The 15807-nt window shown below is 36.1% G+C and overlaps 1 protein-coding gene across 1 annotated transcript in view; it reads right to left on the bottom strand.

Annotated features, from left to right (window-relative positions):
• The window catches only part of LOC105491154 (tankyrase), a 226311-nt gene that overhangs the window by 42412 nt on the left and 168092 nt on the right, over positions 1 to 15807 (bottom strand). Inside the window, exons 13-17 of the mRNA XM_011757309.3 lie at positions 13266 to 13345; positions 8952 to 9097; positions 6208 to 6373; positions 4545 to 4764; positions 4143 to 4252 (exon numbers count right to left, since the gene is read on the bottom strand). Coding sequence (XP_011755611.1) covers positions 4143 to 4252; positions 4545 to 4764; positions 6208 to 6373; positions 8952 to 9097; positions 13266 to 13345 — 722 coding nt within the window. The remainder of the gene's footprint in view (positions 1 to 4142; positions 4253 to 4544; positions 4765 to 6207; positions 6374 to 8951; positions 9098 to 13265; positions 13346 to 15807) is intronic.

Here is a 15807-nt window from a genome sequence, read left to right as displayed (position 1 = left end):
ATTAATGAAGCAAGTTATTTTATAATAACAGTATTTTTATAATCCCTTACATTAGATAAAGGAATTTCCACATGCACGGTCTCATTTAATCATTACAACAACCTGGAAAGAAGGTCTTGGAATCCAACTTTTCCTACTGAGAAAACCGAAGATGAGAAAAATTTAGGCACTTGCTGAAGACTACTGGGTTATAAAACAGAAGAGGAAAGATGAGATCCCAGATATTCAGACTCTAAGTTCAGCTTTCTCCATTAAACCACAGATGCCTGCAGAGTGTGCTAGACTAAAACACAAGAGCCATTTTCTTTCCAAGCTGAAAATGGGAAAGAGAATAATATTAGAAAGAAGAAATTATTTAAGTAGAGATCCCTGGGTAACACTATACCTACAATTGCTCTATATATTGCTTAATTTTCAGTATAGAAGCTCTATTCCAGATGATATGCCACAGAAAATCTACTCCACAAAATGATTATATGTGGCCAGGCTAGTTCAAGCATCATCAAATTCATGGGATGAATATAAAATAATCAGTGTTTTGCCATCCTAATAGAAATGTAGACTGGGGCCCTATGATTTCATTAAAATGTCCAGCCAAGGCAGGATAGAATGAATAAAAAGGAACTTTTGAAAGATACACAGATTTATCAATCTACAAATAATAGAAACATAGTTATATCTACTCCTTAGCTGAGGGGAGACAATGTAGCTTTTTACACTTTTTATATTGTGTTAATATTAGTACTCCTTAAAAATACAAATATACGTATTTATTAGTACTCCTTAAATATATATATGGATATATATATCCTTAAATATGTATACTTACATATTTAAGGAGTACAAATAAATACTCCTTAATTCATTATATTTTAAATATTTATTTATAAATATTTATTTTTTAAATATTTATGTAAAATATAATTATATAGAGATACGGTCTCACTATGTTGCCCAGGGTGGTCTCAAAATCCTGGTCTTAAACCATATTGCTGTCTCAGCCTCCCAATGTGCTGAGATTACAGATGTGAGCCACCATGCCTAGCCTTACTTTAAGTCTATTAATTGAGATTAAGAGAAATACTGACTTAATATGGTTACTGACTGGTTACTCATAATAGATTATATTATAGGTTTTACAAGTGGCATTAAATAAAATTATTTTGCAGAGCAGAGATTCTGAATGGGGAAAATGCCAACCGAGAGTCACTGTGGGTCATGTGAGATTGCTGAGGGAAGTGGGTTGCCCATGTTAAAAAACAAACAAAAAAAAGGTATTATCACACTCATGTATCTGACCAAAAAAAAAAAAAAAAAAAAAAAAAAAAAAGGTCTAGAAACCACCAAAGTGAAAGTTTGTCAAAAAAGTGATAGTCATCAACTCGCGGATGCCTGAGTTTTAAATTTACAAGTTTAATACATGAAAAAATTTTTGAGTGACTCAATCCACCCTCACAATGAGGTAAAAATACCTGCTATAAACATATTATATAGCCCATTTGCCTTCTTCTGTACAAGGATGAGATGCACCAGGCTGATCAAAACCTCTATCAAATGCCCTTTACATAGCCTGGAGAATTTTTTGTTCACTTTCACCTCAGTAAGTTACCTTCATTTACAAACAGCTAAGCAGTAGGGATTTAACAAACATAAAAAGAGATAGTGAAAAAAAGTATTCATCATTTTTTTTCACTTGGAGTTAGAAAAGGAGAAGGGGAGTTACGGGTGATGGTGAATTAAGTTTATGAAAATGAAAGAGTGGACTTCTGGTCGGGAGACTGATTGCATTACACCTCTCTTCAGCTGACAGCAAGTCAGCCTCAAGGGAACATGAAGTTGAACAAGGTCGACTAGCACTCTACGTTACGCTTGAGCCCCAAGAGAACCACTGTACATTTTACTCTCTTCACAGTGGTCATCAAGTGACACACATGTAGAGTAAGTAACATCGTAACTGATGGGGATCAAAAGGTAAAATACTTACTTTATAAATTAACTTTTCTTTATCCTCTGTGACAGCTATAGAGACTGTGCAAGGTGAAGACTAATGGAGTAGAACACATCTTAACGCTAGCCCATGAGAAGAATGAGGATCAAAAGGTAAAATACTTTATAAATTTTTTCTTTTTCTTATCCGTCGTGACTGCTATAAAGACTGTGAAAGGTGCAAGCTAATGGAGTAGAACTTCCCTACATCCACAATGTATGGGATCTACTGCAGTCTACACAGTTGGCAGTGTTAACATAAGCTTTACTATAATTCTATGGCCACCACCTGTCCTTACTCATAGCAGGTTTACAGAGAAGATGAAAGATCTAATTTCAGTTCTACTGATCCCATTGGCTTTATAAATTCTTAACTGAAGCTAAGCAAAAGGATTAGTAGAATACCATATGAAGAGAACAATTATGCTAAGAAGTGCTGAAAATTATAATAAAATCCAAATGATATACATGTATAGTTATAACTTAAGGGTCAAGAATTACATGTAATGTATATGTAGTATGTTAGCAGCAAATATTTAGCATGCCAAGTCTTTGGTAGAAGTATTTGTTGTTCAGAGAAATTGAGAGCCTTATGTGAAGGAAGGTTAAAATGTATATGAATTTTAATAAAAGATTACTCATCTTTAGAAAGATAACTTTAAATATTGTAGTTTCAAGATGATTTCAGTACTAATACTTATTAAATATAATTTTGACTAATTTATATCATACTTAGAGGCATAATTTTCTTTCAGAAAACTGGATTGTTGCTTTCCTTAAAAGTATCCCCACTCCGATTTGTCATACAGATCTTTGTAGAATGGGCTTGAGAGATGACAGTCTCATTACGAAGTGCCAGGGAGAAGGCAGTAGGAGGAAGAATATGGTAATCAAGGTGGTTGGTTTGGTTTGGTTTTTACTTACAGTTTGTCAGGCTTTTGCAAATCTAGAAACCACCTTCTATCAATAGTGATTCCAACTGTGAGAACACCTGGTATGTATGAACTGGCATCTGTGGGTTTTTATAGTCAAGAAGGGATTAAGTGGATGAACTGTCAAGCACATGAGCATTCCTCCTATTTCTGCCGTGAGCCATCAGGCTTGAGTGAGCCTTAGTTACTTTCAGTCAGTTCTGACATATGGCATCAAGGCACTGCAATCCATTTCTCTTCCTCTTACAACTGATGATAGTGTTTGAAAGGATAACTCTGGACTTTCACTGGGAGGTTTTAGCTAGTAATTCCTACTCTATGAAACCATATATATCAACTGCTCAACCATTTAATTTTTTTTTTTTTTTAAATGAGGTCTCACTATGTTGACCAGGCTGGCCTTGAACTCCTGGGCTCAAGCGATCTTCCCACCTCAGCCTCCTGAATGGCTGGGATTACAGGCACATGCCACTGTGCCTGGCTACTCGAATATGTTTAAGGTGCTGAAGATAAATGTAAGCCACCATACTTTCCATGGCTGTATAACAGTCACACAGCTTTTATAGTTTTTAAAATCTACTTGGAGTACAGTTAAGAAATTGATATTTATTATATTATTTTATATATTATATTATATTATTGACAAATATAAACTGAACACCCGTTACATGCCTATTATTGTGCTTGATAATGTGCTGAGACCAAAAAGCAATAAAAAGCATGATTGTTGGCCAAAAGGTAGTTAAGTTTAGCTGGGAAGAAACGCCAAAACTCTGAACAAAAGATTAAAATTGTGCTAAATCATGCTATTAGTTAGATATCTACTCACTTAACGCATAGTATGCATTTAACAAAGTCGTAAATGCCAGGGAAGTTTTCTAGATTTTATTTTATTTTATTTATTTATTTTTGAGATGGAGTCTTGCTCTGTGGCTCAGGCTGGAGTGCAGTGGCACAATCTCAGCTCACTGCAAGCTCCGCTTCCCAGGTTCACACCATTCTCCTGCCACAGCCTCCCGAGTAGCTGGGACTGCAGGCGCCTGCCACTATGCCTGGCCAATTTTTTGTATTTTTAGTAGAGACGGGGTTTCACCGTGTTAGCCAGGATGGTCTTGATCTCCTGACCTCATGATCCGCCCGCTTTGGCCTCCCAAAGTGCTGGGATTACAGGCGTGAGCCACCGTGCCTGGCCAGTTTTCTAGCTTTCAACGTTAGTATGCTTACCCCATAAGATGCCGCATTATGAAGAGGAATTAAACCACCCTTGTCCTGGGCATTAACATCAGCTCCATGCTCTAGAAGATATTCAGCTACTTCCAGGTTATTGTAGCCTGCTATTTAGAGTAAAAAAAATACAGGAAACGTGTCAGCTTAAAAGAAAAAAAATACATACATATAAAATAAGGACCAGAAAATGTTAAGGTTTTAATACTTTTTGCTTCAAAAGTTAATACTATTATCTCATAATGGAGGGACTTCACAATAAGAAATTATACAAAACTATGTCAATCAAGAGCATTTTACTAAGTAGTCCCATTTATGTTCAGCATGGCTTTCATCTTTTAGTACACTGTATCAGGTGTCCGAGAAAGGAAAAGGAGGCGTGGAGGCACTGGGGGCGCTCACCTGCCAAGTGCAGAGGGGTTGAATTTCTGCCCTGGGTGTCTCTGCAGTTGATATTTTCGGGGGTACAGAGCTTCTGCACTCTTGCCAGGCAGCCCTTCTTGGCAGCATCCAACAAGGCAGCATCCCCTCTCAGTAAGTCCTGAATATCTGTGTCTCCTTCTTTTACCAAATCCAAAGGTGTATTTCCATCTCTGTTCTTTTTAGTTGGATCTGCTCCATGCTACAAAGAAGAAAAACCAAATGGGGTTTGTATTTTCTATAGTATCTTTCTGTAGTAAGTAGGTAGGTAGGTAGGTAGGTAGGTACTTAATTTACTCTACCTTTGTTCCTCCAGGGGAAGGTATCTATGCTATATGCATTTTGAAAAACACTTTGCAAAATTCCTACTTAGCAATATAATGGATCAGCTTTCTAACTATTAATACTACTCAGTAAAAGCTTCAGGATCAATGGTGATGATAAAGTAGGGAGACTGTTAAGTATCTTTGAGATAACTTGTTTAATATACTTTTTCTCTGATTCCAAGTTGTCTTTGGAAACCTATTTTACTTTGAAGAATAGCATGGATGTTAATTTTGACCAGATTCAATTACATAAAGATACTCGGTAGGTATGAAAAAGAAGAGAGTAAGACACACTGGTAAAAAAGGACTTAATTCTAAAGGCCATCTTTAGAATTAGTAAGAATAAAGTTTGGTAATATTTTTAATATTTTTGTCCTAAGTCTTAACATCTACCATGAAATTAGATATAAAGGTATTAAAATTAGAGATTTTAAAAGTTTAATTACCAAGATCTATTAAATAAAGTAAATAGAAGTCAGTAATTTTTATTATAGGTTGGCCACAAACTGTAGTGGGCTCACTGCGGAAATTAGTTGTAAGTCAAGTTGGACAATGGATTCACAATGACTTGGAAGTTATTTCTTACCAACCAGTGATAATAAAAATGAGTATCAGATACTGTGTTTTTCTCAAGATTCATAAGAACATATTTGATATCATAAAAGTGAAGGGAGAAGAATTTTATTTAAACACATCAATTTTTTTTTCTGTAGTTAAAAAAAAGCAAGAGAAAATCTCATAAATACACATCTGGTCTTTTTTTAAAAATATACTTTAACTTAAAGTGAGCATAAATTATAGTTAGTTTCATATAACTACTAGTTTTTACTCTTTTACATGTATCTCAAATCTATATGAACAACTTTGTCTAGAGATTATCTTATATTTTAATAAAAATCTGTTATTAAAATAAGTTCTTAAAAGATACAATGTTTAATGTTTACTAATGAAGAATGAGTTAGTTAACAATAATAAAATAGCCAACAAGGAAAAAAAAACCAACTAGATTGAAAAGCTTGTTTCTCCTGTACAATTTTTTCTGTTATTAATACTATAAGTACTAGATAAGCAATGCAAACTATTTCAGCTCTTTGTAAAACCTACTTTGATGAATTTTTATGACATGGACTTAATCAAACCATTTCAGATATTAAGCTATGTATCGTATCACATAAACAGTCTTCGGGGAAATAGAAAATGAGAGCAGTCTTTACAGCAGTATTGTTCTTAATAGAATAACATACCCCAACTTACTTTCAAGTAACAACCAAAATATAAATACAATTAGTCTATATTTCATAACTTTTTAAACTACATACTTTTAAAAGGAGCTTGCAGATTTCATACTTTCCTTTAGCTGCTGCTTCATGGAGAGGGGTAAATTTCCATAAGTCCGCCACATTGACAGAAGCCCCATGCCTTACTAAAAGCTCAGCCACCTCATAGTGTCCATATGAACAGGCATTATGAAGGGGCACCAAGCCACTAAACAAAAGAAAATTATTTTAAAGTTATAAAACAAATCTTTGAGTTAAAATGATTCTTATAATAAAAATACTACCATTCTTCTACGGTACTGACTATACTGAACACTGCTCAAAAAGAAATACACCCACCTCTGTTCTTTAAGATATAGTTATCCATTTGTAAATAAGGAGTAGTAATTTCAAAAATGTCCTTTCAATGTAAAGACTTTTTCCTAAGTTTCTTGGGGATGGATATATACTCACAGCAATCCTTATCTTTATGAGTTTTACTAATGAAAACTGTATGCTTACTTATAAAAAATATAATGCAATTAACTTATTTAGGCAAGTTCTATCTTGGTACAAAGTTGTTTAAATCATAGTGGTGATTGAATCATGGTGGTTTAATCATAGTGGTGATTCAGTGGTGACTTCCGTGCAGAGGTTTAAATACTGAGGTACCAAACAATGAAAATTCACAATCCAGGTAATTCAGAAAAGTATTCAGTGAGAAAAATGATGATGTCAACTGTAAGTGCTACTCAGATAAGAAACGGGCAAACTATTCTGAGAGGAGTCTAAGCTCTGATCAGTAAGCAGTTGACATTCTAAAAGGACAAAAAGATGCTCCCACAAAAGAGTGCATCAAAAGAACAAAATGTCGAACTTAACACATGGCAGAAGCAAAGTATTGAGTGCATTTTTTTTTTTTTTTTTTTTAGTTTTGGGATGAAATATGCTAAGTGTTAAAATGAGCAATAGAAGCAAATGCTGCTTGCTCTCCAATACACTGTAACACTTTGAAAGCACTAGTGATATTGTTAGTGAATATTCATGTCTGATGTGTCCCTTTTAAAAGATAAATAAATACATAATAGTTCAATGAGGCCTAAATCGTGCAGTTTAATTCTACTGTGCACTGCTATGTAATTACACAGAAAGCTATTGGCTTATTTTGAGATGATGTGAAATTAACTCACAACACGGGAATTCCTATCAGTTAAAATATCTTTCTCACATTTCTAAGTAGCTGCCTTAGGCTTTGTCTAGACAAATTAAAATAATTTAACAAACTAACATAAAATATAGAGTATCTGAATTAGTAAAAATAAAATTATGCTTCTAGGAATACTGATGACTTTGGGATGGATGACTTCTTTTTAGAAGAGACTATACATTTTTAATAGCAAAAAAGAAGAATAAACAATAACTTACAGACTATATAAAAACATTCATATAAGGCCAGGCGTGGTGACTCACGCCTGTAATCCCAGCACTTTGGGAGGCCTGGGTGGATGGATCACGAGGTCAGGAGATCAAGCCCATCCTGGCTAACCCAGTGAAACCCCATCTCTACTAAAAATACAAAAAATTAGCTGGGCATGGTGGCGGGTGCCTGTAGTCCCAGCTACTCGGGAGGCTGAGGCAGGAGAATGGTGTGAACCCGGGAGGCGGAGCTTGCATTGAGCTGAGATCGCGCCACTGCACTCCAGCCTGGGTGACAAAGTGAGACTCCATCTCAAAAACAAAACAAAACAAAAACCAAAATTTATATAATGCAATAAAATACTATATACAAACATTAAAAGAATGAGACTACTAAGTACTAATATGGGAACACTATTCAAGATACACTATTGGGTGGAAAAAGTAAACTGCAAAGCAGACCGTATAGGATGGTACCACCATTTGTGTTAAAAACCACTACCACCACCACAGCACACAGACAAGTCTATGCATTTACAGTACCTGGAGGAATACATTCAACATTTTAATGCTGTATCTCTGAGCAGGAGGTGGGCTGACAGGAAATTTTCACTTTCTATACTGTACATTTCTATGTTTGTTTTTTTTTTTTTTTGAGACGGAATTTCATTCTTGTTGCCCAGGCTGGAGTGCAATGGTGTGATCTCAGCTCACTGCAACCTCCACCTCCCGGGTTCAAACGATTCTCCTGCCTCAGCCTCCCGAGTAGCTGGGATTACAGGCACGTGCCACCATGCCTGGTTAATTTTGTATTTTTAGTAGAGACGGGGTTTCACCACGTTGGTCAGGCTGGTCTCAAACTCCTGACCTCAGGTGATCCGCCCGCCTTGGACTCCCAAAGTGCTGGGATTACAGACGTGAGCCACTGCGCCTGGCACATTTCTGTTTTTTGTTTTGTTTTGTTTTGTTTTTGTTTTTTTTGAGACAGAGTTTCACTCTTGTTGCCCAGGCTGGTGTGCAACGGAGCAATCTCAGCTCACCACAAACTCTACCTCCTGGGTTCAAGCAATTCTCCTGCCTCAGCCTCCCGAGTAGCTGGGATTACAGGCGTGCACCACCACACCCGGCTAATTTTGTATTTTTAATAGAAACAGGGTTTCTCCATGTTGGTCAGGCTGGTTGCGAACACCCAACCTTAGTTCATCCTCCCGCCTTGGCCTCCCAAAGTGCTGGGATTAGAGGCGTGACATTTCTATGTTTTAATTTATGTTTTAAACAAAAAAATGAGGATTCCTTTTTTAATAAAGAAAAAATCTAAGACTTCAAAAATATTTAAAATTTTTTTAAGCATGAAGAGAATGACTCCCAAACAGCTAACTTCTAACACGTACCCCTTGTCTTTGGCATGGACATCGGCACCGTGGTGTAGCAGGTACTCCACAACAGACACGCGGTTGTAGCCTGCCGCGAAGTGTAAGGGCGTGGAATGCCGGCCCTCTAAGTCTCTACAATTCACATTTTGAGGGCTGCAAAGTTGCTTTCATGGTGCACACACAGAGACAAACACAAAACAAACATTACTATTTATTCACAGGTTTTGCCCCAAAATAGTGCAACATCTTGGATAAATAAATTATAATTTTCTAATCAATATTTATTTCCAAAGATTAAACAATACAAATGTCTAGAAATCAGCACTACGCTTTACAGTGACTACAAATATTTATTATATACAGAGCAAATCAATGTTTTTCAACATTTCCTGACCAAAATCAGAATCAAATAGAAAAACCCACAATAAAGCAAGCATTTTCAATGCAAACACTGCCTTACTGTTTTATCTTTGTCTTTCCTCCCCGAGATACGCTATACTGTTTGTCATGGCACACCTGCTTGTGCTAACACCAACCTCAGTTGACTATGTAACTAGAGAGCTCTTGTCTTCTCTAATGTGAGTCAAGCGAGCAAAAAGGCTCTGGAAAAATTATTTTTCTGCCTGGGCCTCTCCCTCGGTCTTTTGATTGACTACAGCAAAGCTATGTAGTCAACAGGTCTTTACTTGACTTTTGGGGCAATGTTTGCTTACCTTTACAAGTTAAACTGGTTTTTTAATCATACCCTAGTTTTTGGGCTTTACTTCCATCTCTTTCAGAGATGTCCCCCTAATCTCTTCGGTGTCTCCTTATCTCTCTCTGAATGCTTCAATTTCAGCACAATCTAAATTGTAAGCCCAATTTGTTTACAAAGCAGCAGGATGCCACGTAAGGAATGAAAGACTGTATCACCGGTGGTAGTAAGTGAGTAATGATAATAGCTGAATAATAATTTACAGTTTATAAAGAATATCAGCTGGGCGTGGTGGCTCACGCCTGCAATCCTAGCACTTTGGGAGGCCAAGGTGGGCAGACCACAAGGTCAAGAGATCGAGACCATCCTGGCCAACATAGTGAAACCTCGTCTGTACTAAAATTACAAAAATTAGCTGGGCATGGTGGTGCACGCCTGTAGTCCCAGCTACTCGGGAGGCTAAAGCAGGAGAATCACTTGAACCTGGGAGGCAGAGGTTGCAGTGAGCCGAAATCGTGCTACTACACTTCAGCATGGTGACAGAGCAAGACTCCGTCTCAAAAAAAAAAAAAAAAAAAAAAGAGTATCATATTCTTTCAGTGAGGAAATTATTATCTATGAAGTTGATAGATAACAAACCAGGGATGGAGGTTAATTTATAAATTAACTTTACAGATAAATAAATCAGGGATGAAGGTTAAGTGACATCCTTTTCAAATAGTTGGTAAGGGGTAGAATAAAGACTCAAACCCTGCTTTACTGATTTTTAACCTCCTGGTCTTTGTGCTACATCATGTATCATTGCTTACTTTCCTAATTATCCAACTTGAGGGAAATGATCAGAAGAAAGGCAATGAAAATTAGAAAAAGCAAATAAAGAGGAGCAGACAATAGCATGCATGCTCTAGGGTATAAAGGATGATTGCAGGGTCTTTGGGGATTTTCAGGCATTCACTAATTTTGCTACCACTTCCGCCACTGTAATAAGCTATTATTACATAGAAATTAAGAACCTGAAAGATTTCTACGGATAGAGTAAGTAGGAGTGCTACGGGTTGAACGTTTGTGTCCTTCTGGAATTCATGTTGAAACTTAATCTCCAATGCAATAGAGGTAAGCAGGTGACTGGGTCATGCAGGCTCTTCCCTCCTGAATGTGGGCTTAAGGCCTTTCTCTAAAAGAGGCTTCACACAGCATTTGGCCGTTTTGCTCTTCCGCCTTCTGCCACGTGAGGATACAGCATGTGCCCCCTCCAGAAGAGGCAGCCACAAGACACCACCTTGAAGGCAGACAGACAGGGTCCCCACCAGACACTAAGCCTACCAGTACCTGGATCTGGAACCAGTACCCGCTCCTAGCCTCCAGAACTGAGAGAAATAAATTTCTATGGCTTAGAAATCGCCCAGTCTATGGTATTTTTTTTTATAGCAGCACAAATAGACTAAGACAAGAAGCTTTCACACAGGTAGGATAAAAACAAGCTCTTTTAAAGTGGTGTAATTTTCACACGACAGGAAGGAGTCTGGGTGGTAAGGGCAAGTTCACAATCTCATCAACTCCATACAGAAATGCACCAGCCTCTAAAATCTGAAGAGCCATTGTCATCTGGCCAGGTCAAATATCTTTTCATGACAAATGAGTCTGTGGCTATATTAATATATAAATAGCACAATTGACAAATTAAATAAAAACGAATAAATTAATACATAACTCAAAAAGAAAAGATGCAAAAATTGACAGTAAACACCCTCTATGGAGTCTGACATGATTGAAGCTTCTTCCTAATGCTGCTTTCCCCCACTGGTTCTCACATTCTAAATTAACTCTATTATTCTTCTAGCAGAGAATACTGACAAAATAGGAATAAGTAGGGAATGAAACACAACTCAATTTGTGAGGCTACAGAAATAGAAGCCCATTCTGCTTATTAAATATTTGATTTTTAAGATTTAGAAATTCTTTATCTGTTTCAGTTTTCTTTCGAATGCCAACGTAATTTTACATCCTTCCTACCTACTTTTCATAATTTCAAATGCTTTATTCAGCAGGCAGCCTGTTCTTCTAATACCTCAATTCTAATACTTTCTAAAGTCTCTTGGAGAAGAAATTTATCAGGCCTAATTCTCTCTCAATTTGTGCTGCTTTGTTTACTTTTGCTACTTCCATTCCACAAATCAAAATAAATTTGGCCTTCACTGTGAATGGATTGTTTAAGAGACCTAAACACTGTAGTATATATCTGCCTATCATGTACAAAACACATGGAATTTAAAACTGTGCACTTTAAAAATAAAGTATGTATTAATTATAATAAGCACATAGAGCAATTCTGGCACCGAGATGATCATGTTCTGAAAGGAAGCCTAATCGTTTTATCTTTAAGAATTTTCTTTTATTAGAATACATTTCAAGTGAAGTATTTTTAAGAAAAAATATATAGTTTTAGATTTAAGACAATATAAAAATTTCTCCCTAGTGGCTATCACAACTAAAATTTACTATTGTTCTTTAAATAACTTAGATACTATTTTAAGTTGGAAGTGATCCTGGAAGTGCCCACATATCAAAACAAAAATAAAATTTCTAGGCAACAGAGCTCAGAATGTGTTTACCATCACTTTCAACCAGTATATGTTATCAAGAAGGCTAAAATTAGTTTGCTAAAATCGCAAAAACGAAGTTTGCTTAAGAAGAGGTGACAAAGTTGACAGTACATCGTAAAAAAGTACTATGACTGTCAATAGCAAATTCGCTATTAACTTTTCTATAAAAATAAAGGCAAAGTCGGGTGCAGTGGTGCATGCCTGTAGTCTCAGCTACGTGGATAGCAGGCAGGGTAAGGCAAGAGGATTGCTTGAGCACCAGGAGTTTGAGGCCTGCCTGGGCAATACAGCAAGACCCTGGCTCTTAAAAAACAACAAAAAACAAACCCCAAAAGAACAACCTCCAAACAAAAAAACTTTTGCTAACTTCATCCCTAAGTGAATGATTATAGATGGGAAACGCGTGTTTTAAAAAAGCATACTCAGAATATAACTATATTTGAAAAAAAATAAAACCACAACCATTGTTTCTATACCACAAATACAGACTGATAAAATTTTCTAAGCAAGTAGAGCTACGCAGGGAAAAAAAATCTATCTTCTGCATATGAATAATTCCAATGTTGAGGGATCACAGGAATGCTTTCCTAGAATAAATGTGTGAATCTCTGAGAAAAGATCAAGAAATATTGTTTCAAATGTCATCCTGCTAATGTCTGGGCTCGATCTAGTTTATTTATTTTGTGAATGCGGCCAAAAATAGTAACACTTTAATTAATGTAAGTGAAATTAAAAGAGCTTTCATGTAACCTGAAGAAAAATTACTAAAAACCATGTATATGTGTGTGTATGTATATATCCATCTATCTATCTATCTAACTATATATATATACACACACACACATACATATAAATGGTTTTATAAATATAAGGCACATACCGGGAATTCCTTAGTAGTAGTACAGATTTTTCCTGCCCATGACTCTGTTCATCCTTTTACTGTTTGTATTTGAGTAGATACACTTAGAAGCTTAAAAATGAATTGGTTAGCAAAGTTCAACAGTGCTATCCCAGATATTAAGGGCACTGACTTACCTTCACAGTTTCCAAGTCTCCAGCTTTAGATGCCTCTAAGAGTCGATAGTCAACATCAGAAGTACGTATAGGTGTACTCTCTGCATAAAAGGAAGGAAAGAACTCATATATATATATATATGAGTGTATATATATATATATATATCTCCAAACTCAAATATTCCAACTGCATTCATTTTGGAAACAAAAATGGTTCTTGAGGGATCGCAAAGTAGTTCAGGAGGGAAAATCATTTAGTTTGGTTTTACTAAATGTTGTAGAACACCTTTGCCATAAATTTGTTATATAAACCTAGGGAAGCCACACAACTTTCAGTACTTAATGTTTAATTTTTCTATGTATGTATGTATGTATGTATGTATTTATTTTTTGAGACAGTTGCTCTGTCACAAAGGCTGCAGTGCAGTGGCGTAATCACAGTTCACTGTAGCCTCAACCTTCCAGGCTCAACCAATCCTCCCCACCTCAGCCCCCGAATAGCTGAGACCACAGGTGTACACCACCATGCCCAGCTAATTTTTGTATTTTTTGTAGAGATGAGGTTTCACCGTGTTGCCCAGGCTGGTCACAAACTCCTGGGCTCAAGTGATCCTCCTGCCTCAGCCTCCCAAAGTGCTGGGATTACAGATGTGAGTCACTGCACCCAGCCTTGATTTTTCTTGTAGTCTCAATGTACTACTCTTAAAGTCAGAATCATCTTGGAGTCAGAATCATCAAGTATAATCAGTGAGCAGAAAAGGGCTACTAAATACAGACATTTGTTTAATTCACATTTATTGAATGGCTTTAGGAAAATGCAACTTTCAATGTTTGTATAATTGGAGGTATGATAGCAATGCTAAATAGAATATAATTAAATTGAGCTGTTAGGTGTAGAGGCTAACAAATGAGTTATTATTTTGATTAATCCAATATAAATAAACTGAAAATTCATTTCACATTGACCCAAATAAAGTAAGTTTTTAAAGAAAACAATTTATACTATGTCAACCAAAAGTATGTTTATGTACATGAAGTGTGGCTTTTAGAATGAGCACACAGACGTAACACAAAAGGATGGCACTCCAGGAGGCCTACATTTTAGACTGGGCTCTATAATCTACAACTTTGGACAAATCATGTAACAGCTCCGTTTTTGCCCTTAGCAAGTGAGTGCTGAAAACCTTTCAGATCGAAGACCGCATTACCTTATGGTCAGAGACATCGATTTTGAGCCCACTGTCCACGTGGGAAGATCAAGTGATGCTATGAAGAGGTTTTACATTTCAGGAGAGAGTGGCTTTCACAGAATAAGTTATGACGATTCTTCAGTAAAAGATAAACTACTTATTTGATCATAATAGCAGGTAGAATGCTGAGGTTAAGGGAGGGAAAAAGACAGTGTTTCACATAACAAAGTAAATCTTTGAATTATTTTAAAGAGTGATATTACATTTTAGTTTGCGGAACTGTCGAGGAAAGGAACCAAATCTCGCTCATCTTTATATTCCTTTTCACACAGAACATTCTGAAAGCATTTGCTGGACTGATTTCCACTATGTACTGGGCTCAATGTGTCTGTCAAATCAGCTCTTTTTTTGGCTGCTCTCATTCTGTTCTTTCATGTCTCATTAGTCTCCATTATAAGTGTGCACATACACTACTGCATTTATAGGTAAGATGCTGTGTGTATATTATGTCTCTGTGACAGTGATTCTGGAATTGACAAAATTCACTGATATGTCCTTTCAATATCTACAGGTAATATTTTTAGTTTATCATTTCAACAAAATAAAGAGACAATTATTTTATGTATATAGAGTTATGACAGTATTTTTAGATGATAGCACTTTAAGGATACATTTAATACGGCTAAATTTTTGAAATCTAAGAACTATTTGAAATTGGAACACATATCTTGATGCAGACTGTCTACTAAAGAGTATAATTTTCCAATCAACCAAAAAGTCTTAAGCAAATATAAGAATGCTTCTGGAACTACGAGAAAACAATTATTAGTCCTGGTTAAAGAAGAGAAAGTAAAGATGTTTAAAACATTGGTTAATTACTATATAGACTTTAAAGACCTGCACCTATTATAAACCTTGAATAGGCCTAGGATAGACTTATTTTTAGAACTAATGTGAAAAATGTTATTAGATGAAATGACTTATATACAGCCCAGGAACTTTGTACAAAGTGATGCACAATTTAAAAAGATATAAAAAATGAAATTAAAAAAGGAACATGAGTGAAAGAGTAGCTGGTATGCAAAGTACTATATTAGTAAAATTCTTTATAAGTATGCTGGGTTTGTTTATATGACATTTATTTATGTATTTGTTTAGTTCTTTCTTTTTTTAGAGACGGGGTCTCAGTATATTGCCCTGGCTGGTCTTGAAATCCTGGGCTCAAGCGATCCTCTTGTCTTAGCCTCCTAAGTAGTTGGGACCACAGGCATGCACCACCATACCCGGCTAATTTTTAAAAAGTTTTTTTGTAGAGACAGGGTTTCACCATGTTGCCCAAGCTGGTCTTGAACTCCTGAGCTCAAGCAATCCTC

This window comes from Macaca nemestrina, chromosome 8 (genome assembly GCF_043159975.1).
Source record: "Macaca nemestrina isolate mMacNem1 chromosome 8, mMacNem.hap1, whole genome shotgun sequence".
NCBI lineage: Eukaryota > Metazoa > Chordata > Mammalia > Primates > Cercopithecidae > Macaca > Macaca nemestrina.
Note: the sequence above shows the minus strand (reverse complement) of the source record. Positions and strands in the feature narration are given on the sequence as shown.